The 26,692-nt window shown below is 38.2% G+C and overlaps 1 protein-coding gene and 1 long non-coding RNA gene across 2 annotated transcripts; one reads left to right on the top strand and one right to left on the bottom strand.

Moving 5' to 3' along the window:
- The first annotated feature begins 418 nt into the window (after positions 1–418).
- On the top strand, positions 419–24,724 carry LOC124268884 (fucolectin-4-like). The gene is made up of 4 exons (XM_046703912.1): positions 419–593; positions 2,458–2,676; positions 18,749–18,994; positions 24,415–24,724. The coding sequence occupies exons 1-4, from the start codon at positions 530–532 to the stop codon at positions 24,627–24,629; spliced, it is 744 nt and encodes a 247-aa protein (XP_046559868.1). The 5' UTR covers positions 419–529; the 3' UTR covers positions 24,630–24,724.
- Positions 4,029–20,842, bottom strand: LOC124268896. Its single transcript, XR_006896368.1, has 3 exons — positions 20,828–20,842; positions 15,252–15,256; positions 4,029–4,184 (listed from the first exon to the last, which is right to left on the bottom strand). It is a non-coding gene; the product is annotated as an uncharacterized LOC124268896 (long non-coding RNA).
- Positions 24,725–26,692: the final 1,968 nt, after the last annotated feature.

Consider the following 26,692-nt stretch of genomic DNA (forward strand, 5'->3'; position numbering starts at 1 on the left):
AATCTTGAATCTTGAATCTTGGAGATAGTTGTCATGGATCGAACTACGCATTGCTATATAACCAGCGTATTGCGGTCTATTTCAAGTCCCTGTCAAGTCTAAGTCTGTGAAGAGGCGATAATACCAGTTTTTGTCTCAACTGTTCATGTGTATCCAGAAGGCAGCAATGTAACAACATATGTTATTCCAGTTGTCTGTTATGTACATTGTATGCTGTCACTAGGCACGTTAACACCGTTAACACGATCAATGATTCATATTGTTCTCATACCAGAGGCAGTAAACACACAGACAGTTGGGAATACATTTACGATCCTGAAAATAAAGATCATGTAAGAAAACCTATCCTGTATTTCACGTCCTGTCACAGGAAGTGGCTCCAGGTGATTAGTTTTCTCAAGGGATTCAGAAGCAGACACAGCACAACAGTACTGATGTCAGGTCAACCTTTACTGTCTCCTTCAGAAAGTTCGCTTTGTCGTCTCATAACTGACACCATAACATACTTCTCCAAACGTGAGCCCAAAACATGGGAACACTCTGTATTATTTACGTGATACTTTTGGGAACATTCTTACAGTGTTCCTTATCTGGTGAGTAACATTTATTTCTAATTACATTCTAATTGCATTTATTAATGCACCATTAGTTTCTTCATCTTAACCTCTTCTGATCACTGGATTGTCTGGTCCAGGTTCGATTATTTACATTACCTGAGATGTTAAATAACAAACAAAACAAAAATTTGTGTTGGAACACCATACCCCGTGGCTTTTGGCGAATTAATGGAAGTACGACAGGATTTCATACCTGTAACTTTGGGGATCGATGACCAATCCGGCCGACAAACAAAGACAAGGGGTAAGACAGGGATGCCAATTATCGCGCTTTTTGTTGTCTATTTGTACAGACGATGTCATGCATAGACGTTGTAAATCATGATAGCCAGCATGTGGTAACCATGGGAGCTTTAGAAATCTTCATTATATTATTCGCTGATGTCTTTATGGGCGTGTTTGTTATTGAATTTTTAAAAGCGCCAGACTTGATTTAGAACATCTTGTGATAAATGGAAGTAAATTAATAGTAAAACCATTTACTATTGATTTCCCGAAATGGGAGTGTATTGCAAAATTATGAATCGTGGACGTGTGGAACGTGTAGTTCGAACCTCGAGATCGTAGCAAGTTATAAATATTTGGGTGTGCAGTTATCTTGGTTTTGAACCCAAAGAGTTTCAGTACAAAGTCGTGGAAGAAAGTTAAAATATTACAGTCATCTTTGGGTAAATTATGTATGTGGCTACTCTCTGACATGATATTTGTTTCCACGGTTTTGATGCAAACGTTTTACCTGTCTTAACTTACGGTTTCGGGAGTTGACGATTCGCCAGATATAGAATATATCAATAATCACTTATAGTAAACTTGTCTTGCCTTTCAATATTCCAAAGTTATTCGCCAGTGGTTTTGGAAACCAAGTTTCATAAGGTATGATAGGACCCTACACCAATAAAGTAGCTAGAGGCTTCGTCAATAGATGTAAACTAAATACATATTTCACAATGTAAGTATAAACAGGTTTAGGCTGAGACCCCTGTTACAGGACGGCAATGCTTGAAGCTTTCGTATACAATTCAGTATCACAGTGCAGAAAAGGGTTTGTTTGTTTGTTGTTTAACAATGCACTCAGCCACATTCCAGCTATATGGCGGCGTTCTGTAAATAATCGAGTCTGGATACGATAACATGTGTCAACCTTGTCAGCGAGCATAATCACCCGATCCCGCCTCTTACCACAAGCATGGGTTGAAGAATTAGAAGTTTATTGTACAACAGAGGATACGCTTAACTGCGAACATCTATAAACTGTTAACGTTACAGAAACTTGCAGAAATACATTTATTAGATTTTGCTGTTCTAGTCACAAGGAACTGACAGACATAGGAAGAATTTACAATACACCCCCACAAAACCCCCACAAAAAACAACAACAAAACACAAACAAAACACCCACACCCACCCACAACAAAAACAAAAACAAAAACAAAACAAAACAAATCCCACCAAAACCTAAAACAACCAAAAATCCCCCAAACAAAACAAAACAAACAAAATGGAAGAAGAAAAAACAAAGACTTTGTCCTTTTTGTACTATCCGAGTATCCCGTCTATCTGAGTACCATGTATGCCTTCCTATATTAGTTTAAGGAATTCTACTCTAGTCAAATACTTTTGCACATTCCCAAGCCACGCAGAGCTCCAAAACTTTGCATAGTACATAATGAAACATTTTCTTTAAAAAAGGAAATAATGGAGTTAGGACCAGACAATCCCATTATCGATGTTGTAAAGAACCGTTTGATCTTTTCTTACGTCAATATCTCACTAATGTCCACTGTTGAAAATTATCTACATCTAATATCAAATGTTTTATTTAAAAATATATATTTTCTAGGAGATGAAAACCTTGCATTGCAAAAACCAACTGCTGCAAGTTCCCTCCGGAATTCGCCAGCTCGGGCTGTTGACGGTAACGCTGATCCTGACTGGCACCCTGGTGACTCTTGTTTTTCTGTTGCACTCGGAGATTTGCATCCATGGTGGCAAGTCGACCTCGAAGGATACTACACAATCGGGGCAGTCAAGATAACAAACAGAGGGGATTGCGATTGTTGTGAGTTTATTGTCTTGTTATTCAACTTCTATGCTTTGGGGCGGTGGGGTAGCCTAGTGGTTAAAGCGTTAGCTGCAAATGAGTTTCATTTTAGCAATATTCCAGCAATATCACGGCGGGGGACGCTAGAAATGGGCTTCACACATTGTACCCTTGTGGGGAATCGAACGGCGTGACGAGAGAACGATTTAACCACTAGGCTACCCCACTGCCCCTTCCAGCTTGGGTGAACGTAATATCACGGTCTCAGAAATGATTATGCAGTCTCTCGTAACAAATAGTGAACTGTGTCAATATTTTAATGATAGTTTGTTAAACAAGTTTTTTTTTATTTTTAGGACATAAATTCTGCAAAAATAAATCACAGAGTTGGTCTGAATATGATCAGCGTTTCATTGAGTATTATAAGTTTAATATTAGTTTTCGAGTTAGATTGCAATTTATCGGTCCGCTTTTGAGTCAAACGGATAGTAAGTGTTCCAGGGGACATCAACCTTACTAATGTCCACTGTTTATTCGGTTTATACCCGGACTGTCGACAACAACAAATATTCCGTCCAAATTACTTGTCGACAGTCCGGGGAAAGGGAGATGATGTTCTACGTGAGTGAATTCACGCCCAGTGTTCTCGAAATTAACAAACCAATTAAAACAGAGTGATATATATAGAAGACAATATATTTACATGTATTTAGTCAATATAACAACATGTATGTATCATATGTCACACAATATAACATATTTGTATATATATTTCAGAAATCTCACACAATATATATATATATATTTGTGTCTGTGTGTGTGTGTGTGTTATAGAAATAAGTGATTTCTGCATGTGTATAAGCAATAAATATATAAAAGATGAGTCCAGATATTTCCTCTTGCCAAAACTCCTTTATATCTGCACTAAAGTAATCTGTAATGTTCAGCCAAGATGAAGCAACTCTGACACATGGTCTGTGTAGTTCAAGTCAGTAAGTCTGTTGGCAAGAAGGACCGAATCCTAGCGTCGGTGATTCGGTAGCGACGTCTACGGACGGGATCTCTGCTGTCCTCGGATCTGCTGAACTTCAGTAGCTGGCTGTTCTTTTTGCAGCATTCGCACAACCTCAAACACATTCGGATGTGTCTTTATGGCATACTTGTTGATTTTGTTGTGCCAACCTTCCAAATTATTGTTAGTTCCGTGTCCATCATTTTCAAAATAATTCCATGGAGTCCATGGACCTTCTACCCAGCTGGTAGTAACGGAATCCAAATGTATCAAAAAAATGTTTTTAACAGCATTTCAATAATCCTTCTACTCCCAAAATCACAAAATAATTTGTAAGCTCTCTGTTTCTTTCCGGTATTTTTTTTGCATGTTAACTCCAAAATGGTAATCCTTCCAATCGCATAACGTATTTAAAAATAATAGTTTGTTTGCAACCTTAATTCTCTTACAAATTGTTAAAAAGACATTCTCTATAATTAACGTAAATCATTTACTCATGAAACGAACATGGTCACTTGCAAATCACTAAGCAAACATTCTCTTTCACTAATTAACACCGTCACGGTATGTTGAGCACGCGATGTCGATGCTCCGGTTTTTTTGGTCTGTCGACGATTAGCAACATCCTAGTTTTCATTTGTCGACAGATCGGGCTGACACCGTTTATTCACCATACACCATGCACGCTGGTATATATTAAACAAATACAGTTGCACCCCCATGTATAGTGTAATAAATAGGAGATTGTCCTGAACTATCATAATAAAAGCAACGTTAACGTTAACGTTATAATAGTTCAGGGTTAAACTGTACAGTAACTTCATTACACTACACATGGGGGTAGAGCGAACTTATTTATTTTCTAAGATTCCAAATGTATTGCTTACAAACGATTAATCTATGGCACAAAACAAACAGAAAAACGACGGTGTTGGTGACCTAAATTAACAATCCTCGTTCAGGGTTAACTGACGTGCTGTTCTATTGATGTGTCTGGCCACCTGCCTCAAGACGCACGTTACCAAGAAAACAAACGACAAACAGTTTAACTCATTAAGGCCGAGAGACGCATATATGGGGCAAATTAATCAGCTCCTCACAGCGAGTGACGTGTTTATGGGGCAGGTAATTAGCAGCTTCTCACAGCGAGAGCCACATACAGTCGTCAACAGAAAGCACCTCTTATTCAGCGAGAGACGCACATGTGTGTTGTACTATTAAAAATCGCACTGTACCTATTATTTCAACCAATTTAGCAGTACTGAGCAAATGTTAGCTTTTCTTACGAGAGATCCCACCTTTAGTATCAATCAGAAGAAGTATTTACAGTGTTTTGATAACAATTGCTAATCATTATCATAGGCTTGTACAGCGTTTAGCAAATGAACGCATGTCGGCGAAAAAGGGGATTATGATGTTTTTACGGAGTTAAGTGCCTGGTACTCTTCCTTGGGAATGGATACTAAAATACTTCGTATGCACCTTGATTGAATTAGATGTAATGGTCTAGAGGTTACTAAAAAATATATTTCCTTCAACTACCTAATAAATAGGAAACAATATACGAAATTTCAAGGACATACAAAGAATTCAAACACAATAGAATAGTTTTAATTTACTTTTTAGGCATCATTACGTTGTCATGTTTCATATACTGAAACATAATGTATAAACACAAGTAATTATACATCCAAGCTCGAATAGATTAAACATAATTGAACTTACTAATTTGAAGTTTACTGAATTGTAACTAGTTGTTTTCCATAATCTAAAGTTCGTAATGTTACCTAAGCGAATATAAAGTGATAAGTCGCGCCTTTGCATCGAATACATATATACATGTCAGTGTTATTACAATAATGAAATGTTTTAGTACGTTTGTTACAAAAGACAGTAAGTTGGTAATTCAAAACATTGTCACACATGGACAGAAGTAATATCATAAGTTATTACATGTAAGCCATACAAAGGTATTTCAAGCATTTTTGTTCAAGCTGTTGAAAGTTTGATGTTGATTTGAATTGTCAGTTTTCTATGCAATTTACATGAGCATTCTGTAAAACGTTTGTATTTGATCTGTGTAATTATCAAATCCGGTGCAATTATCACGTGTATCAATCAACTCAGTCTCTATTGATCCATCGTCAATAAAAGCTGGATAGTATATCAGTTACGGTATCGATACACATGCGTATAATCATTCAAGCAGATTACAGTAATGAGATAATTGAACGCCTCTTTCGACCTTGAAATAACAGCCTCCGGTAGAATGCATATGTAGTTACGTCCTTGTTGAAAGGTTTGTCCCGTGACAAGTGTAAAATAAACAGATGCGTTGTTATATCATTGGACATCTCGCTTAATGGAGTCACGCCCCTCTCTGTGATGTTCATAGATGCATGCACATCTGTAATCTTATGAACCTCGTTTGCATTCAGTAAAGATATAGGCACGCCCACCTTCATAAATATTGCAAGTTTATACACTATAATAATTCAGTATAGTGTCACCTCGTGAATTCTGTAATGCGTGTACTCTAGTTTGGATAGTCATTCGTATCAAGGTGAAGATTATATTTACATGTACAGCAAACCATTATGTTTTATGTACTAGTTGTGTGCATAAAATGTATATGAAAATAAATACTACCTCTACTCAGTGGCTGGATTTCAATCGCTTTGTTTTACTTATTGAAAAACACTAAAACGAGGACAAATAAACTCGCCAAAGTGACTATCTACTCCTATTTGTCTTATGTGTATATTTCATACATCGTTACCAGTGTGTATGTTTACAATACACAAACTGTTACATGATAGCTTGAGTTGATAAAGCCGAAACCCAGCATATCGACTGTCAAGGATATAGCCAATAACCAATCTCTATCCAAGCTGCTGAGTGACCAAACGTGCTCTTCAGAAATTTCGCCCACGCCCCGTCACCTGTCCTTTCCTCTGTGACAGGTATCTCATGATACGATTGGTCGCAGATAACATATGACCAGCCATAACATTGAACAGTTGAGATACCGAACGTTCTACTCGGGAAATTTGATGACGCCCTATCACGTGAATCTTTGTTTTATGTCTATGCAAGGAATATGTAGTATACATTTTGTATATGTATGTTTGTATGGTCACGTATGTTTTCTGCATTAAATCTGTATGAAATAAAGTGCAATGCTATGAATGTGCTTTGTGCTAGTCACAGACTAGCGTTATAGTACCTTTATTTAAAATAATTCGTAAACACTAGAAATGTATCGGCAAAACCGCTATTTTCGTCGAAGATTATAAAGTATGAAAGTAAATTCTTCTTTACAGTATGTCATTGTCATAGATGTTTTGTAAATTTAAACCTCACACAATGATATAAGAGAGAGAATTTGTTAACGTGTGTCTCATCCGTTACATACAAAGAATACATGTGTATGCATATTGTGATAAAATATAAATGTACAAGCCGACAAAAGGTCTACAAGAGAAACTTGCAATAAAATTACATAAAGTTTGCAATACACGACATGTAGTCACACCTGATTTCTTTAAACATATATCTTTACGACACAATTAAACAATCATGACTTGTTTGTAAGACTAGACAGTTTCCTGTGATCCCCGAAACATGCCAGGGAAACCAGGTGTGACTAGCACTAATTAGTCTCGGCACAGAGAGTGGGCAATCAGCGAGGGCTTCCAGGTGTTGAGTAGTGATGGGGCTCTCGGGCTTAATGAGTTAATAACGGTTTACGTTCGAGTTAATTAAATAGACTATCCCAAAAAGGAAACGCATAGACCAGAAATCTGTTGTGAAAATGTTGTATTTTCGAACATGTATAACACGTCCACAAATAGACTTTAGTGCATGAATTTTTACATCAGTTTAGAAGTTTAGAAGAAGGTAATGTCTATACAACCAAGTGGATAATTTTAGATAATGGACACGTTGAGCGCGATGTTGACGACGTAGCACGGTCCCGACGTCGTGTTTCCTGGCTCTCAGTCCAGTCTCTCTCAACCTGTTCTGACCGGATATCCTCCGAAGTCCAGGCACCCTGGCTGCTGTGCTCTCACCCATGGCAGTACGATCATGCAAATGTAGCACCCGGATGTACCGATCTTGGGCTGCAGTGGTGACTCGAGGTGTTCCTGTACGGGGACGGTCATTTGTTATACCTGTTTGGTTGTAACGAGCTGCAAGCCGTGATATCATGCTCAGACTATCATTCAGAGGCCTGGCAACAGAAGATTGGTTATCTTAAGACGTGGCGTAGTCATTTGACCTTGAACCTCCTTTACTTGCGCAATTGTGTAAAATCATTTTATCCAACACTTTTGTTACATATTTTGACGATTGTTTGAACTCAATAGGTAATTAATAGATTTTCTAAAATAGAAAAGGCATATGCGTTTCTTTATTGGATAGTATATATTCTCTTTTTTATTTTAATTGAATTTGAAATATCGTGTACAATCTGGGGGCAATAGGAATGGCCATTTCTAGTTTAGATCAGAAACAGAAGGCATTATACTAAGATCGAAAGCGAAATGGTATGAACAGGAAAAAACCGTCGAAATTCTTCCTGTCACTTGAAAAACAAAACTTTCAAAATAAATGCGTTGCTAAATTAGAAACTGCACATGGAACTATATTTGAAGCTAAAGATATTATTAAACATACCAAAGATTACTTTCAGAATCTATATACTAGTAAAGAAATAAAAGTAGAACTTGAAGAACTTTTTTAAAAATTGCACTATACCTAAAATAACTGAAGAAGAATCTCAATGCCTGGAAGGCGAACTACGTATGAAGAAGTCCTTCAATCTATTAAAAATACGAAAAACAATAAAAGTCCTGGACCATCTCGATTTACTGCAGAATTTTACAAATTCTTTTGGCATGATGTTAACAAATATTTGATTAACTCGTTGAATCACGCATTCAAAACAGGTGAACTTTCGGTAAGCCCAAAACAGGGCCTTATAACATGTACATGTATTCCCAAACAAGATAAACCTAAAGACCAATATCACTCCTTAAAGAACCACTAAACTTTGTTTTTTGTTACTCTTTTAACCATTACATATGAAAGATTTGTGGTTAGTCTTATGCGGAACACCAAATTTATTCTTTAAAAACTTGTGGTTAATTAATACCGAGCGATTAAAAGTGGCCAAAAAGTCGCCTGCTTCCCTCTCGCCCGCCAACGAAACCACAGACAGGTTACGTAACTCTGTCGCCAGAGCACTGCAGTGACGTCATATGAGGAACGATTTTCAGTTAGTTGTATAGAAAGTGTGTAGCACGCTCATCATTTTGTTGATTTCTCGACATGAACGACGACATGCCGAATCGTTGCTTTGTCGTCAATTGCTCCTAGGGGTCGGGTGATGGTGTCACCATGCACAGATTTCCACAGGACCCCGCAGTTCGTGCTAAATGGGTTATGTTTGTGAGTGCGAAGCGAGCGTTGTGGAAGCCTGAAACGATATCTTACTTGTGTTCAGATCGCTTCACGGAAGTTAAAGAATCAAAACTACTTACTAGTGATAGTAAAATATGTATATGATTGATGACCATAAAGATTTTCCATAACACAACTTGTAACATAACGATTTCTTCCTCGGAAGTGAGGTTGTGGTCGAAGTAACAATAATATTGTAAGTAGTATTATATTGACACCCACCTCGCTGCCAGGAGAGAAATTGTTATGTTATACGCTATGTCATGCAAAATCCTATTGGCCATCAATAAAATACATATTTTACTACCAGTAGAAAGTAGTTTTGATTTTGTAACTCGGTGAAAACAAACCTAAATAGCATTTATCCACAGACTGGCGGATGTTCCCGACAGGGCGCCGCCATTTTTGAAAATCGTAAAGTCTGTTAGAATTAATGAGATTATAGTTTGTTTTCATCAAGTTAGCAAATCAAAACTTCTTTCTACTCGTAGTTAAATATGTATTGGAATCATAACCAAAAGGATTTTGCATGACACAACTTATAACATAACGATTTCTTCCACGGAAGCGAGGTGGGGGTCGAAGTGACAATACTGCGCGATACATTTCTTGCTACATTCACATGGTTAATGTCCACTCACCAGTATGTAGATACTAGTCAATGTGCGTCTTTATATTTGGTCTTATAATCCTAATTAGTTTATTATCATACTTTTATGCATTTTGAAACTAAATAAAAAGCTGACGATCTGCTGATACTTATAGTGAATTTATAACAGAACTGTAATATCTAGACATTTTATAGTTTGCCAATGTGAATCATAATTCGCACACCCACCCTAGTGTATGTTGTCTGTCTCATTACACTTCACGGCGAAAACAATGATTCTGTTGAATGCTACGACAAATGAATAAAAAACAAAATGCAAATATTAAAATTAAAACAGATTAAAGTTATAGGAACAATATCAGGCCATTACCTTGTTTGAGGAATGTATCCATCAATATCCACAAAACTGTTCCAAATGATGTGTCTTTTAACAGTTTAATATACGAAAAAGTGATAAATCTTTTCAGGTATTGGTGTATAGTCTCATTGGTCACCCAAGATAGCACACCTGGCAACGAATTGCATAATGTCCGCCTTTCATTAAAAACAGTAATTTAGTTAGCCAATAATGGGCAATCAATGTATTGCCGGTTAATCCTTTGAAAGAAGGACGTTGTTTTTACGCAGACACCGACACGGCAGAGTGTATTCAGTATAGATTAGTAAGTCTACATACATAAACACTACCTTTTCACAAATCCGCTGTGTAAGATAAAAGTAATTAATCAATCAGCGTGTTATCGGTTAATCCTTTGATCGATGTTTATAATGTTGAATATTTACTCCAGACACAAGAAATGCCAAATGGGAACCTTTGTCGGGTAATCTAAGTGTGTTACCACTAATTATACCTGTTATAAATTCATTAACTGACCATCAAGTGAATGATGACAAATAACATGTGTAGGTTTATACCACCTAACACGGGTTACAACAAGGGAGTATTAATTGCTGTATTGCATGTGAAAACTTATGGGCCGACACTGTTTTGAGAATACAAACAGATTTTTACATGACATGATTAAATATCGAGGTAAAAAAACACAGAAATGGGATCAATTTAGATCAGTCATTATACAAATAGAGCCTAACGACACCAATCAATTGTGACAGAAGCGTCTATGAAAACAAGTTGTAACTCGGAAACTAGGCAAAGCAGGAGACAAAATTAAATGCCAGTAGATTGTGAGAACATATAGCTTTCATTTTCCACAACAATTGTCACGATTTCAGGTTTATACAAGACTGTAAACAAGATAATTTACCCCTAAAATGTAGATGAATTCTGCATCGGCCCTCAAAGCTATTCCTCATATGACGTCACAGAGTCGCGCCGCTCTGATTGGTTGAAATTTCGTTCGCGGGTGAGAATTGTGCACTGTTGTCAAAAAGGTCGATTTAAGTCAATTAAAGGTCGAAATGAGTAGTTTTAATGACGGGGTTTCATTTATAACGATGCCAGTTAGTGATTTATGTATTTTTAACCCCTAGGGTTTATGTGACCTTTAAAGGTCACATGCAACCAAAAAATCAAACATAATTAAAACACAATTATCACTTATTCATGACATATAATATACATTGCTGGTTATGAAAAAACATATAAACAAAATTATAAGCGTACAATCGCAAATCAAAGTGCAATATTGTGTACTTGGGTTAACTTCCCAAGAAACGAAGCAGCCGGGATACCGAACCCAGTCAGAGCGGGAGGGTGTGCACTCAAGTGTAACGGCTGGTTCATTTGCAGATGCCCTCACGGCTCATTGTGTGTGTATATAGAGATGTTGGGTTTTGTAAATACATGCTCATTTTTTGTGTATAACATTTTGCAATCAACAGACATCATAACATGTCATGTGTTCAAGTATCACACCTGCCTGTCTGTGTAATTACATAATGTGACAGAGACCGAACTCGGGCCATAAATCAATGCGTTTTGTTTATGGTGTATAGCCTGATTGGTGTTAAGTTCAAATTGCATGTGGTCAGTGATCGCAGTTGTGTATTGAATATTGTCATTAGCAGACAGGCAGGCAGACACACAGGTGTCAATAAAACAAGACATTGAGTTTTGTCTGACAACGACATATCTATATCACAGTTAGAAATTCTGTCAACGCTAAATAGTGACATTGCTTTTAAGTATCGAACTGAGAAAGTGACTCGGTAAGAAGAACGTGTGGTGAAATAGACAAATGAAATTATATAAACAGTTTATTTACTGTCATAACATATAAAAAGCTCGCGCCTGTGAAATATCAACAAAACATTAGGAAAATAGCTCACACCAAAGCCTTCACCGAGTATTCACCGGACAGCCCGCTTCCAAGTAGCGCGGACCTATTTCACTGCGCACGTGCTATGAGCGCAGCCCAGCTGTTGAAACCAGTTTTCCCCCCGAAAAGTCAGATTTCGCGGGGTTTTTTTCATCGCGTTATTTTTCAACTTTAAAGGTGAATTTGCATTTTTGATGATTTGTTTCGGTAAGTCCATACCGAAAGGTATCATAATCTGCAAAGTTGTGTTTTACGTTGCATGTGACCTTTAACATATCGTATAAACTAGCCTCGTCTGTAATTTCAGCGCGAATAAATCGTGTACTCCCGAAAATAATAAGCGACGATCAAAAAGGCTTCATGAAAGGTAGATACATTGGCGAATGCACGAGACTGGTCAGTGACATGATGGACTATACAGACTATATGAATATACCAGGATTATTGATAATGATAGACTTTGAAAAAGCTTTCGATTCCGTGGAATGGTCTTTTATTGAGAAATGTCTTAACTTCTTTAATTTTGGACCATCAATCAAACACTGGATTAACAAATTTTACAATAACATAAATTCTAGCGTTTCAATAATGGTTTTGCATCAGGCTTCTTCCACATTACTAGAGGCTGTAGACAAGGTGATCCTCTATCGCAGAAATCCTTGCTCACATGTTACGTCAAAATGACAAAATAAAAGGGATAAAAATGTTTGACTTAGAATATTTGCTAACACAGTTTGCAGACGATACAACTATAATCTTAGACGGGTCTGAACGTTCTTTTCAAACAACATTAGAAGTGCTTAAACAATATGCATCCTTCTCTGGTCTTAAAATAAACATTGATAAAACTAAAGTAGTGTGGATAGGTTCTAAACAATATTCCAGTACACAGTATTGCAGAGACTATAATCTGGACTGGACGCAAAGACCTTTCAAACTGCTAGGTATCATCTTTCAACATAATAAGGCAAAAATGGTGGAAAGAAACTATAAAGATAAACTAAAGAAAATGGATAAATTAATGAAACTTTGGTCACTAAGAGATCTCACACCATTCGGCAGGAGAACTATCCTGAAAAACCTAGTATTGCCCACACTCAATTATCTATTTTCCTCACTACCAAACCCCAAAATGAATACAATTCAAATGATCCAGAAAAAGATCTTCGCATTTATTTGGAGAGGCAAACCAGACAAAATAAAGAGATCTCTGATAATCAGAAATTATAAAAAAGGCGGCTTGAAAGTTCCAGATATACTAGAAACTATAAAATCTAAAAATAATATCATGGATAAGAAGGTTATTTACAACAAACTCTAAATTCAACCATATCTTAAATAACACGGTAAAAAATACAAACCCAATAGAAATGGGCTCAAATTACCTGAAAACACACATCATCCCAAAACTTAAAAACTTTTTCTGAAAAGATGTTCTGAGAGCTTGGGCTGATTTACAAGAACGGTATTCTTACACGAAATCCGACTTTTGCAAACAGTATATTTGGGCAAATAACAATATAAAAATTGGAAACAAATCTATACTATATGAACACTACTTAAAAGCAAATGTAAAATTTATATATGACGTATTAAAAGATGACGAATCCTTTCTGTCTTTCACTGAGTTTAAAGAGATGTATAGAGTAGAGACAAATTTCTTAGAATATGCGGGAATATTATCTTCAATAAAACAATATTCTAAGCAAGAAGCTACGATATTGACAAAGCAAAGACATTTACCCTTTATTCCCCCGAATGTAAAAATACTCTATGGAAACAAGAAAGGCTGCAATAGTTTCTACACAACACTACTAAACAAGGTTAAATCTATTCCAAGTTTAGGATATCAATGTCAATGGGAAAACGACCTTCATCACAATTTTCCACCTGACTTATGGAATACCTGTCATTTTATACCATTCAGAGCTTTTTCATAACACTAAGGAAAGATGGTTTCAATATCGTATTGTCCACAGAATTCTCACGACCAATAAAGACCTATACAACTATAATATATTAGAATCACCACTATGTACGTTTTGCAAGGCTGAAAAGGAAACCATTGTTCATTTGATGTTTGAATGCAGATACGTAAATAGGCTGTGGCAAGACCTTTTAAATTGGATTGAAGATAAAACAGACACTACTATAAACCTGGATCCGAAAACAGTCCTTTTGGGCTTTCATGAAAAACGTAACGATGTTCTGAACTTGATATTTATCATAACAAAGGAATATACATATTCCAGAAAACTAGCAAATATACGTCCAACCCTTGAAAGTCTCAAATCCAAATTAAACCACTGTTACAATCTCCATAAATATAATGCATACTCTGTATGCAAATATAGCAAGTTCACGACTTTCTGGTCATCATACCACAACTTATTTACATAATCTATTCGATCTCACTTATGCTTGTTTTTTAATTGTGCTATGTATTTGGAATAGTGTTGTGTATGAAGGATAAAACTGTACCAGTGCGAAAGAGAAATAAAGTGAAAAAAGAAGAAGTTTAGATCAGTACATCCAGATGAAGCAGCCAAGTCATGCGAAAGTCCACGGAAGCATTGTGAGACTGTGGACACAGGCTTAGTCAGCGAACATTGCCATGTGGCTCTGTATTAGTAAGTGGATCTGAGACAGTAGTTTCCGTTGAAAAAGATAAACGTTATGTTTCCACCACTGATGTTAGCCGAGTTAAGCAACTGCAAACCAAGAAACGGGGGTGCGGCGGGCTAGTTCACTGTATTAGTGTGAGTGAGTGAGTGAGTAAGTTTAGTTTTACCCGCATTAAGCAATATTCCAGCTCTATGGCGGTGGTCTGTAAATAATCGAGTCTGGACCAGACAATCAACAGCATGAGCATCGATCTACGCAACTGGGAATCGTTGACATGTGTCAACCCAGTCAGCGAGCCTGACCACCCGATCCCGTTAGTCGCCTCTTACGACAAGCATTGGTTACTGAAGGTTCATTCTAACCCGAATGGTCACGGGTTCACTGTAGAAGGCTGTACTTTGACAACTGACATGATTCGTGGCTTCTGTCACCAAGTATACGTTTGATTAAGAGGGGGCGGATTAGAATGTCCTAGTGACGTACAACAATGTGACGTAATGCTGAAAGTGTCGGCGTCTTAGAATGTGTCATATCTAAATGGTACCATCTAAATATGCTCACGGATCTTTAAGCAGAAAAAATCAAATACAAAATTAGCAACCCATGCTTGTCGGAAAAGGGGAGTAACAGAATGCGAGAGTCAGGCTCACTTGGTTGGTGTTGTCATTGTATCCTCATTGCGCGGATCGATGATTATGATATGAATCACAGGAATATCTGGTCCAGACACGAGGGATGAGGGACATTGGTGTGTGCGCCAAATAAACACAAATACGAACACAATACGACGTTGCTTGATTCCCCAAATGGGTGCAACGTACACGCACGCCCTCACGCACGCACGAACAATGTGTTATGTTTTCACCTTGGAGATAAGGGGCACGGGGGATATCAATGACAATGTCTTCGTGTCATTTATCACCTTATGCTCTATTTCCTGCTTCACTGTATAGATTTTTCCATCACAAGGATTAAATATTTCAATGTCAAAACATTGAAGGATCTTTTTTATAATGTTAATTATCATTTAATTATTGAATTTTTACACGAAATTGAATTGATTGATAAATTCTGAGAAATATGCTTTGTAGATAGATGAATTTTTATAATCGAAGTTTAAATAAGTAACTGATATTGTTACCCAGATAGCATTGATATGTTGGCCCATAGTTGGCCCATAATCACCGGTTTGGTTGGCCCATGGCTGTCAAACTGACGATGGGCCTACTTGGATATGCTCATCGGCTCCACCGTGGCCCATCATGTTGGCTCGTTGTTGGGCCAACCAATGAAAATTCACACAAAACCATGGCCCATAGTTGGCCCAACGTAGTGATTTTGTTGGCCTTATGTTGGCACCACTGTGTTACAACATTTAGCTCTTTCTTGATCTTTGTACTAAAACATGGCCCAACGATGTGATTAAGTTGGCCTTATGTTTGCACAACTGTATTTCAACATTTAGCTCTTTCCTGACCTCTGCAATCAGAAACATATTTAACAACACAACAAGTTAATCAAGTGAACTATTTAATTCTTTTTTTTTCATTGTTATTTGAACATTATTGTATTCCTTGAAAATATTCTTGTCTTAGGTCTTTTGGCTGTCGCCGCTGACAGGTTTTTCGAAGTGCTCCTGAAGAAAACCCCGAAAAATGTCATGAAACTGTCAGATATCATAATTTTAGACATGAGAACTATCGTAAAAGGACATAGTATTTGACCTTATGTTTTATTTGAAACGTACAACGTAATGATTGAGAACTTCTTGTTTATTGCGCAGAGTGACGTTCGGATTAGATTCTTACACTGTTATCAAGCTAAAACCAAATGATTAGAAGTATATATGCGTAGTATGTTTTGACAATCAGCAGATTGACATTAACAACATGTAATTGAATATCAACTGGTACATTATTGGAAAGGCCAGATGGGGACTAAGAACAACAAATGGAATGGTGATGAAGCCAATAAACAAGGGGAGATTCAGTTGTAACAACAAGCTGATAGGGTGCTTTGATAGAGTCTATAGTTTGATTAGTTCTTCATTGGTCTGTCGTTTTCATGTGACTGCAAAATTTGGTTTTGTTGCAATTACTAGATTTTGTGTTAGTGAGCAATTCATTGGTCTCAAATGAAATCAAACAGACTATGAGTTTGTGGGTTACTGGTTGAGGCTCGTGAAGACATGTTGTAGGTGGTTCCGCTCATGTTCTAGGTCATGGCTGCTGGAGCAAATTTTCTTAGTGTGCTTGATCAGGGTTGAGATGACGCCAAAGTTAGTTTTAGGGGGCTGGTTTGACAAATTCGAAATCTTATCCACCAAGAATCAGGACTTCACAAAAAGAAAACTTTTGGAAGCCATCGAAATCAGCCGCCACAAACCTTTGATCAATAGAGACCAAGGATACTACATACCATTGGGATATGAAGAATTAATCAAAGTAAAGACTCTATCAAATCCCCCTATCAGGTTGTTACAACCTAACACCCCTCCCCCCTCCCTTCCTTGTTAATTGGTTTCATCACTAGATCCATTTGTTGTTCCCAATTATGTTTATTTTACAAAACATACTATGTACATGTATATATACTTCTCATCATTTGGTTGTAGTCACTTTTAGCTTAATAACGGTGTAAGAATCTGCATCGAAACGTCGCTCTATACAATAAACAAGAAGTTGTCATCCATAGAGTTGTATGTTTCATTTTTGACTCACCAACTTCTATACTGCTGTTCAAACAATGTTTTATTTATTTATTTAAATATGACGTGCAACTTCTACAACTGTGACACATACCGGTATATATGATATGATGATGTTTAGCAACTATTGGTTGTAAAGATGAATAATAGAGAGAGTTTTATATGGAAACAGGAGTGTAACTGACAAACACATAATGTTAATAAAGTAAACACAATAAATTTAAATAATTTAAAATGAAATGAGATTTATCAAAGTGGTTAAAACAGGCTACCTAAAGAAAAGAGTCAATTAAATCTTTTATCTACTCAATCAATTGCCTTTCAATACAGTATGTGTCAGTTTCTTTAGCCTAAATGATGATTTAAACCAATTATTTCACAATATATTCGCAATATATACACAGAAATAACAATACATATTTACCAGTTGAAAGCCTCCAGAAATGTAGTGTCGTCTGCTCTTTGAATATCAGGTAAAGCTATCAATGATGACAAGTTTGGCATTCAATTTGGAGAAAACAACGCTGTAAAATTCACTGCATCATAGTTGAAAGACAGGGAAACGGATTCTTTCTTTTTGACTGTGTAATTATGTCAACGTTCATTAAAACATGGCTAAAAATGGCCGCGTGCTCACTCTTTTATTCACAATGTTGGGCCAACGGTGGCCCAACTTTGTGAAATAGGTGTAAGATCAGGGAAAATAGGCAGAGCTTTTCAAATGTTGGCCCACTGTTGGACCAACGTGTCAAAAGCCATGGTTACTTTTAAGTCATTAAGATAACGTTTGGCCAATGTTGTCAAACTGTTGGCCAACCAACCAACCATATACCAACATTGGCCCAACACACCTTTGCTATCTGGATAGTTGCTGTATCCTTAAGGGGCGTTAAAGCATTGTAAAATTATTGTCCTCCTGAGAGGATACGTAAGTCCCAAAACATTCAAAGTCAATTTAATCTCTCCACTCTTTTTTAACCGTAGCATATGTGTGTTTTTAATTTATGGCTACATTTGACTCCATTTACCTTTGGCTGAAGGGATGGTGTAAATCCAGCTAGGTTCCATGCAGGGAGCAAAAGTACTCCCCATGGCCCCTAGCATGGTGATCTACCTTCAGTTGCTGGTGATTACCAGCCTGTTTTTATATTGTATTGTCTGTACTATTTGTGTAATTTTAAAAGTTACTGGCTAGTTTTAATTCACTGTGATAATCTAGTTATCTTACCGTCCTTAGTCAAGAGGTGTTAATATGATTTTATTGCGTTTATTGTTAATTTAAAACTTTCATAGTCACAATATGGCTGAAATATTGCCGATGTGACTATAAATTGTAACTCACTCACTCATACTCTATTTGGTGGATCCAATTGCTATACTTTCTTCTGCAGATGAGAGACTCCGTAACTTTGCAGTCAACCTCTATTCCAACAACCCGGTTACATACCCAGGACAGGCTCCCAAGACATGCTACTACCACGCTGGGCCTGTTGCAAGAGGAGCAACGGTCACTTTGTCCTGCATCAAACCCGTTCGTGGAAGATTTCTGAGGCTGGATGGCGATGCAGGCATTCCCGGTGAAGACAACCAGTTCACAGTGTGTGAAGTGCAGGTCTTTCAGGCTAAATGGTTATCATGTATGTGCATGTACCTGCTCAACTTTTGTGTCGTAATTTTTCCAAAGTGATATCCGTGCATTTTATCAAGGTAGAATTACACTACGCTCGCTTTGTCTTATCTGCAAGAAAATTGTGAAGATCCGGGTAAGACTGTATCATAAGTATCACCATGCTTGTCGCAACGGGGGCGGTGGGGTAGCCTAGTGGTTAAAGCGTTGGCTCGTCACGCCAAAGACCCGGGTTCGAATCCCCACATGGGCACAATGTGTGAAGCCCATTTCTGGTGCCCCCCCCCCGCCGAATATTGCTAAAAGCGGCGTAAAACCAAACTCAGTCAGTCAGTCAGTTGTCGCAACGGGATCGGGTGACGTACAACAGAAAGTGGTGCTTCGTTGTCTTGGTTAACTCATCGTATCCCAATCGGATAGACCGATGTTCTTGCTGTTGATCACTGGCTTGAGCTATTGTACAATTATAACACTGTCATCCCTAGTGTAGTGGCCTCCCTTTGATTGCTGGAGAACAATAACCCATTTTAATAATGTATCGTTATGAGTAGTGCTATTTTAAGGTTAGAAACTGGTTATGAATTATATAACCTGTTGATCAAAAGAAAATATTACATACAAATTCACAAAAATGAAAATGCAGTGATAAAACCATACTGAGCCATGTCATACATGTACAGACCCATCTTTTTCGGGAACACACGGCGAAACAAGTTAACGAATCGCCTACACGTCGCAAAAAATTCAAACCGACCTTTTTCTGAAGTAACACGAAATACACGTGCATATTATTATATTATTATATGATATTTATATAGCGCACATATCCAGGCAACTAGTGCTTGCTCAGGGCGCTGGTATTTTTTCCCTCGATCATTGGTTGTCAGTCTCAACGGCACATGGTGTTATCAATCTCAACTCCCTGGGAATCTTACAACTCTTGCAGCCACTAGGCGCACCGAGTTATTGTGGCCTTCTCATCCTAACGAGGTACCCATTCACAGCTGGGTGGACTGGTACACATAGTCACAGTACTTTGTCAAAGTTCACTGCACGTTGCTGTACCCGCAACTAGGTGTTTGCACGTATTTATGTGGCCACCATGTGGTCATATACCAACGGATTCGTGGGTTCTTTTAAGTGCACAGGGATGTGTACTGTGCACTAGGGGTTGTGCCAACACTGAAAGAGTCTGCACACAAAGTTGACTCCGGGGTCTTTACACCCGGTCACAGATGGGCTCGATCCCGACACCTCAAGCTCGCTGGATCACTAGCCTGGCACCTTAGCCAGCTCGCCCACCGCGCCCACGGTATAAAACATACCGACGGTATGAAACAGCCAATGCGACACGTGAGCAACACAGTAGTAAAAAGAACACAAAAATATGCCACTTTTGAGACTAATCGATCGATACTGAGACAGGCCTAGGAGTGGTCGACCACGCGTGACAACGTCCGGTGATGATCGCCACAACCGGACAATTCATCTGAGAAATAATTTTGTAACGGCGACGTCAACGGCAGCGACGTCACTAGGACACCGCATCAGTCGTACCGGCGAATAAGAGAACATGGTATTCGAGCACGTCGACCCTACCGCGAAGAGCATCTGACTCTTCAAAACCGACGTCGTCGATTGACATGGGCCAGGCGAGCTCGACGGTGGCAGATGCCTGATTGGCGACGTGTGATGTTCACCTACGAGAGTAGGTTTTGTCTGTACAGTAATAAATGTGTGTAAATTTAGGTAAATTTATAGTAGTATAAATTTATAAGCCCAATGTCTCGTATGCATAAAGCCCTACCGTTAAAAATAAGCAACTATGTGAAACCCGGTCTACGTATGCTCCCATAAACAAATCTGTACATTTGTATTTTGCTCTATGTGACTATTGTGATCTTCGTAAGAATAAACCATTGAACGTTTAGCGCCTAATTGCTTTCAGCAAGTCCGACCGTTTGGAGCCGGTAGCGTGATGGCGTGGGGATGGACCTGCGGCGATCTCAAAAAGAGACTATTGTTCATGGCAAGCTGAATACTCGAAGATACAGGGATGAAATTTTGCGACCAGTTCTGTTGCCATTTATCCAGCAACAACTACGATGTATTGTCTACCAACACGATATCTAACGCTCGGCCTCATACACCAAGACTGACAAACGACTTTCTGCATAACACTATCATCGTTGGTTTGCCATGGCCAGCATGTCCTCCCGATATGAATTCGATAGAACACTTATATATGGGACTACCTGGATCGACAAATCAGAAAACTACCAGCGCCACTTGTCACCTCTCAACAACAAAAACAATGTCTCCTACAGGAATGTCAACGGATCATTATATACTCTGATCCATGTTACAGTCACAATATGGCTGAGACATACCGACGTGACTTAAACTTTTTACTCACTCACTCACTGTCAAAAATAACATGAAACATTTGGTTGAAACTTTCAAATGTTTAGGTTAAATGGTTATCATCTATGTACATGTTTATTGGCTCAGTGGTATACTGGAGAAAGCCGTGTGTCCCAGGTAGAATTGACAATGTTCACATAAGTTTGAATACAGGCTGGTAGATTCACCGTCGTAAAAATCCATATATTTGCACTGCTCCAGAACCTTTGCCTTTCAACACCATGTCTCTGTGTAAACGTTAACGACCTGTGTCACATTTGATTTTAGCCCTTAAGAAACTGATATACATGTTGTTCAAAGCAGCGTTATAAAACACTCACGTTAACGTCAACATCCCCTGATGATAATGAACTATCATTCCAGTTCATTTTCACACAGGATCTACAATAACTGCTAATCTCCATGTAAATGTTGCTTGCACCTCTTGTACATATATTTGAGGAGGCGGTATTGTTTTCTAGTACTTAAAGCGTTCGCTCGTCACGCCGAAAACCCGGTTTCGATTCTTCACATGGGTACAATGTTTGAAACCCATTTACCGGTGACTTCCCAGTCAAGCATATACTTGAGCCATAACTCCATGTTATAGAGGTGTGTAACTCGAAGAGAACCATGTCCGTTATAATAAGATCTCTTTACTAAACTGACGTACAAAAGAAAGTGGTGCTTTGAATATTTTGAAAAGTATTTTTATTTACAAGTCACAAGTTGGCAACAAATATACAATGTTAGTGTCTTAAGGCGTTCGCTCGTCACGCTGAAGACACAGTGTCGGCTCCCCACATGGGTACAATGTGTGACGCCCATTTCTGGTGTCCCCCGCCCTGATATTGCCGGAATATTGCTAAAAGCAGCGTAAACCCAACTCACTCACTCGACCACATGAGCATATGTTGATGGATCACTACACATTGTGATGATACTATTGGAGAATGCCTAACACATTGTAGAAACACGATGTGATCCATCATAAACACGTGCAAAGGAGAGTACTTCTTTCACCTAAACGCTATGAGAACATATGATTGCGTTGTATTTTCCATCATAAGGGATACATATTTCAATGTAAAATCTGTAAGGGATCTGTTTAGTAATGTTAATTATCATTTTATTATCCAATTTTTCAAAGAAATAGAACTGATAGATGAATTTTGATTCATATCTTTTGTAGAAAAATGCATTTTTAGCATTGGTGATTTAAATTAGAAACTGAATTTGTGAGTGGCTGTACCTTCGAAGGGGGTCGACGTAGCGTAAAAATATTGTCTTCCTGTGAGGGTACGTAAGTCTCAAAACATTTCAAGTAAATTTAAGTCTACCAGGTTTTTAATCGGAGTTTTTTTTGTCATTTTGATGTATGGCTAAATCTCAGCATAAACGCCAATGGCTGAAGGGATGGTGTAAATCCAGCTAGGGTCCATGCAGGTAGCAAAACCAATGTCCCCATGGCCCCTAGTATGGTGATCTACGTTCAGTTGTTGGCTATCGATAGCTCATTTTTACAATGTATTGTCCAAAATAGTTGTCTACATTTAAAGATATATGCTAGCTAGTTTTAACCCATTTTGTGATAATCTAGTCAATTTACTGTCCTTCGTTGACAGGGTGTTATTAATTATGTTTATTGATCATGAATTTAGAATTTGTTTTAGTAACGATATGGCTGAAAAATTGTCGAAGTGACTTTAAATCTTAACTCAGTCACTATGAGAACATAAACATCAGACAGCATCACACTGATTAGTCAAGTTCGATTAACTGAGTGAATGAGTAAGTATGGTGTTAGGCCGTTTTTAGCAATATTCCAGCAATATCACGAAGGGAGATACCAAAAATGGGCTTCACACATAGTATTGATATGGGGGAATGGAACCCGGGACTTCGGAGTGACGAGCAAACACTTTAACACTAGGCTACCGAACCGCCCCTCCAAATATATGAATAAGAGGTGCAAACAATTCAAAGAGACACATTTAGATGGAGCTTAGCCTCCGGACGTAGGAAGGCGTTTCCTATTCTCCCGGTACTTACGGATATCGGCTGAAAAAATAACACAAACAATTCTTATCGTATGAATGCTTGTTGTTTTTAAATGAAGGGTCTTCTCTTCTATCATCTACATCTATCAGCTGCTAGATCCATCAGGTGAATTACCACTCGTGAGCCCGGTGATAAACAATGCCATCCGCCATTGACGAAACGAGACTTCTCCCATTCTCGCGGTTTTACCAGGAATTAACGTTATTGGGTGTATGTAAGAAAAATCCTGCCGGAAAGGGTGGGAAAAAGTAATGATATGTCCAAGTTGGTATAATCTCCCCAATATTAGTGACACTGCAAGATTTTGATCACTCACAGACTTGGTCCACTTCCTAGTTACCAGTCGGTGATGTAAACAACCGGAAAGTGTCGCGCATCGGCGATTTAGGCAGAAAACATGATTACCGCGAGAATTTTATATCTTATATTGAGTGAAGTGCACCATATTACCAAGGAGGAATAATTGAACAATATTCATGCAGTCTTATGAGGCGTTTAGAAGCTGGTTGAGTGACTGAGTATGGTTTTATCGCTTTTAGAAATATACCAGCAATATAGGGGACACCAGAAATGGGCTTCACACATTGTGCCGATGTCGGGAATCAAACCCGGCTCCTCGGCGTGACGATCGAAGGCTTTAACCACTAGACTACCCCGTCGCCCCCAGAACTGGTTGAGGAACATGAATCGATTGTATATAAGTAACAACCAGTTGATTGTTTCACCAAAAACTACTAACTTGTTCAAGGATAAACAGGGGTGGTAGGGTAGCCTAATGGTTAAAGCGTCCGCTCATCACGTGGAAGGCCCGGGTTCGATTCCCCACATGGGTGCAATGAAAGAAGCCCATTTCTGGTGTCCCCCAGCGTGATATTGCTGGAATATTGCTAAAAGCGGCGCAAAACCAAACTCACTCACTCACTCAAGGATAAACAATGGTGGTGATAAATCAAACCTTCATTTCAGGTTCACGGTTTTCAGCTAACATCAACCAACGCTTCCCAACGGACGTTTCATCAGCTGCGGCTATGCCTCAGTGTGCAAATGATTGCACCCAAAATAACACCTGTATCGGATTCAACTACAAGTCGGCAACAAGCACATGCGAACTTGTTTCCCCATCACCCGCATCTTCCCAAAATGCTACAGGATGGAAACACTTTGAAAGAAATTTCTGTTGAAGTTTTTTCCTCCCTCCTAAACATCCTGCAGGTCGACCCGTGAAGATCCGGGTTAGAATTAGCCTGCAGCAAACACATGCTTGTCGTAAGAGGCGACTTACAGGATTGGGTGGTCAGGCTCGCTGACTTGGTTGACACATGTCATCGTATCCCAATTGCGTAGATCGATGTTCATGCTGTTGTTCACTGGATTGTCTGGTCCACATTCGATTATTTACAGACCGCTGCCATATAGCTGGAATATTGCTGAGTGCGGTGTAAAACTAAACTCACTTACTTCAGTATGTTATCCATATGTTATCATGCAAACAGTGTAAACTAATTGGTTGACAATACGTTCAGCAATATTCATGAAATATCAGTACAAGACTCTCAGAAATAGCTTTCACACTGTACTCATTTGCATTTGTAAAACCTTTTGCTCCGGAGTGAAAGAACTTAAACTGCAAGCATCAGATATCACGACTGACCTGTCCTTTCTTTCCGATATGAAATGTATATGAAAAAACATCTTTAGGTTAAGCCATCAGTATTCGGATTTATTCACTTATTTACATCAGATAATACTGGTTGACAAATAGCTCTAGTCAAGTATGTAACAACTATTTAGGTAAATATTTATGGTTTAACCTCGACTTCTGAACAGTATTTTGTACAAATAATTATGCATCGTAATTATAATTATGTTCATTACGCCAAACAAAATATGTATCTTGTGTTCACGGCCACAGGCCAAGTATGGCTTGAGTCGAAATAGGTTTGAGTTTGATTTTCAGTTGGTCAATACTACTGCTATATCTAAAATGCTAAGCTAATAAGGACACAGTACAGCCATTGTTTTTCAAAGTGTTAAAATTGGTCAAATGTGTTGATGATATTGGTGCTCGATGCATGTATTTGTTCGCAATATTGTAAAGGTTTACCTGAAACAGGCTTTGCACTTAGACTATGCCCCAATGGTAGACCTCTCTCACAAATTCATTTCTAATGTAGACCGCCTCCGTGGTGTAGTGGTTAGAGCGTCCGCCCGGAGAGCGGAAGGTCGCGGGTTCAATCCCCGAACGCGTCATACCAAAAGACGTTAAAACATGGTTATTGTTGGTCCCTGTCTGGCGCTCGGCATTAATGGGTACAACAAGGACTGGTCGGCTCGGAGTCAGTATAATGTGTCTGAGTGGGGTATTCATGCTTCACTGTGGTATGGTATCTCAGTGGGCTAGCACTATAAAACCAGCTTAAGTCTGGGCTAGTACAAGCAGCCACACATACACATACACACGCATGCACGTCGTCATATGAGCGAAATATTCTCAAGCACGACGTAAAACCCAATTTCACCTCACCTCATCTCATTTCCAATGTCTTAAGAGGTCACTGGTAAGTCTCACAACCTTGATCCCACCATTTTGATTTTCAATATGGCCACCACCACAGCAATTAAAAAAAAAAAAATTTCCATGTAACCATATTTTAACCATTTTTCAAATGTAATATCAGACAGACAGACAGATTTTATTCAGTAATATTGGCCAACTGGCCCATTTTATAATTGTTGTTACAACATTTTTTCTGTCACGTGGTAAGAAAATAGAAAAGAAATATTCAATGGAGAATATACATTTCATAAATTTGGCTATTGCTTTAACGGTACATCTATATTGCGAATTGAACAAATTTATCGTTTGGGATTTACATACATATTTGCCATCGAGAAATATTAATTTTTTTATTTTCAAATCAGTATATTCTGGACATTGTAGTAAAATATGAAATTCATCCTGAACTTGTCCGTTGTAACAATGGTTACATAAAGTGTGATGTCTTTCAGCATCCTTGTTTGCATAAAGGACTCAAACGATATGTTAGTTGTCATTGACTTGCTCTTACATTCTCTGACAAAAAACATCCTCGTATTGTAAACATCTCTGAAATTTTCTATTTGAGAAAGCTGAAGTAAAATATTTCTTGTTTTGATGGCATGCTATTCCGTGCAAATATCGATAATTGAGTGAGTGTAAGCTGCTAAATGTCAAGTGTACACAATATACATTTATTTTTACTGA

Source organism: Haliotis rubra, unplaced genomic scaffold (genome assembly GCF_003918875.1).
Source record: "Haliotis rubra isolate DU_JTF1 unplaced genomic scaffold, ASM391887v1 Scf101, whole genome shotgun sequence".
NCBI lineage: Eukaryota > Metazoa > Mollusca > Gastropoda > Lepetellida > Haliotidae > Haliotis > Haliotis rubra.

Excerpts from the sequence above, each read along its gene's own strand:
- LOC124268884 (XM_046703912.1), top strand. The coding sequence starts at position 530 with ATGGGAACACTCTGTATTATTTACGTGATACTTTTGGGAACATTCTTA. Across the intron at positions 594-2,457 it reads CTTACAGTGTTCCTTATCTG|GAGATGAAAACCTTGCATTG; the intron begins GTGAGTAACATT and ends TATATTTTCTAG. Across the intron at positions 2,677-18,748 it reads CAGAGGGGATTGCGATTGTT|ATGAGAGACTCCGTAACTTT; the intron begins GTGAGTTTATTG and ends TTTCTTCTGCAG.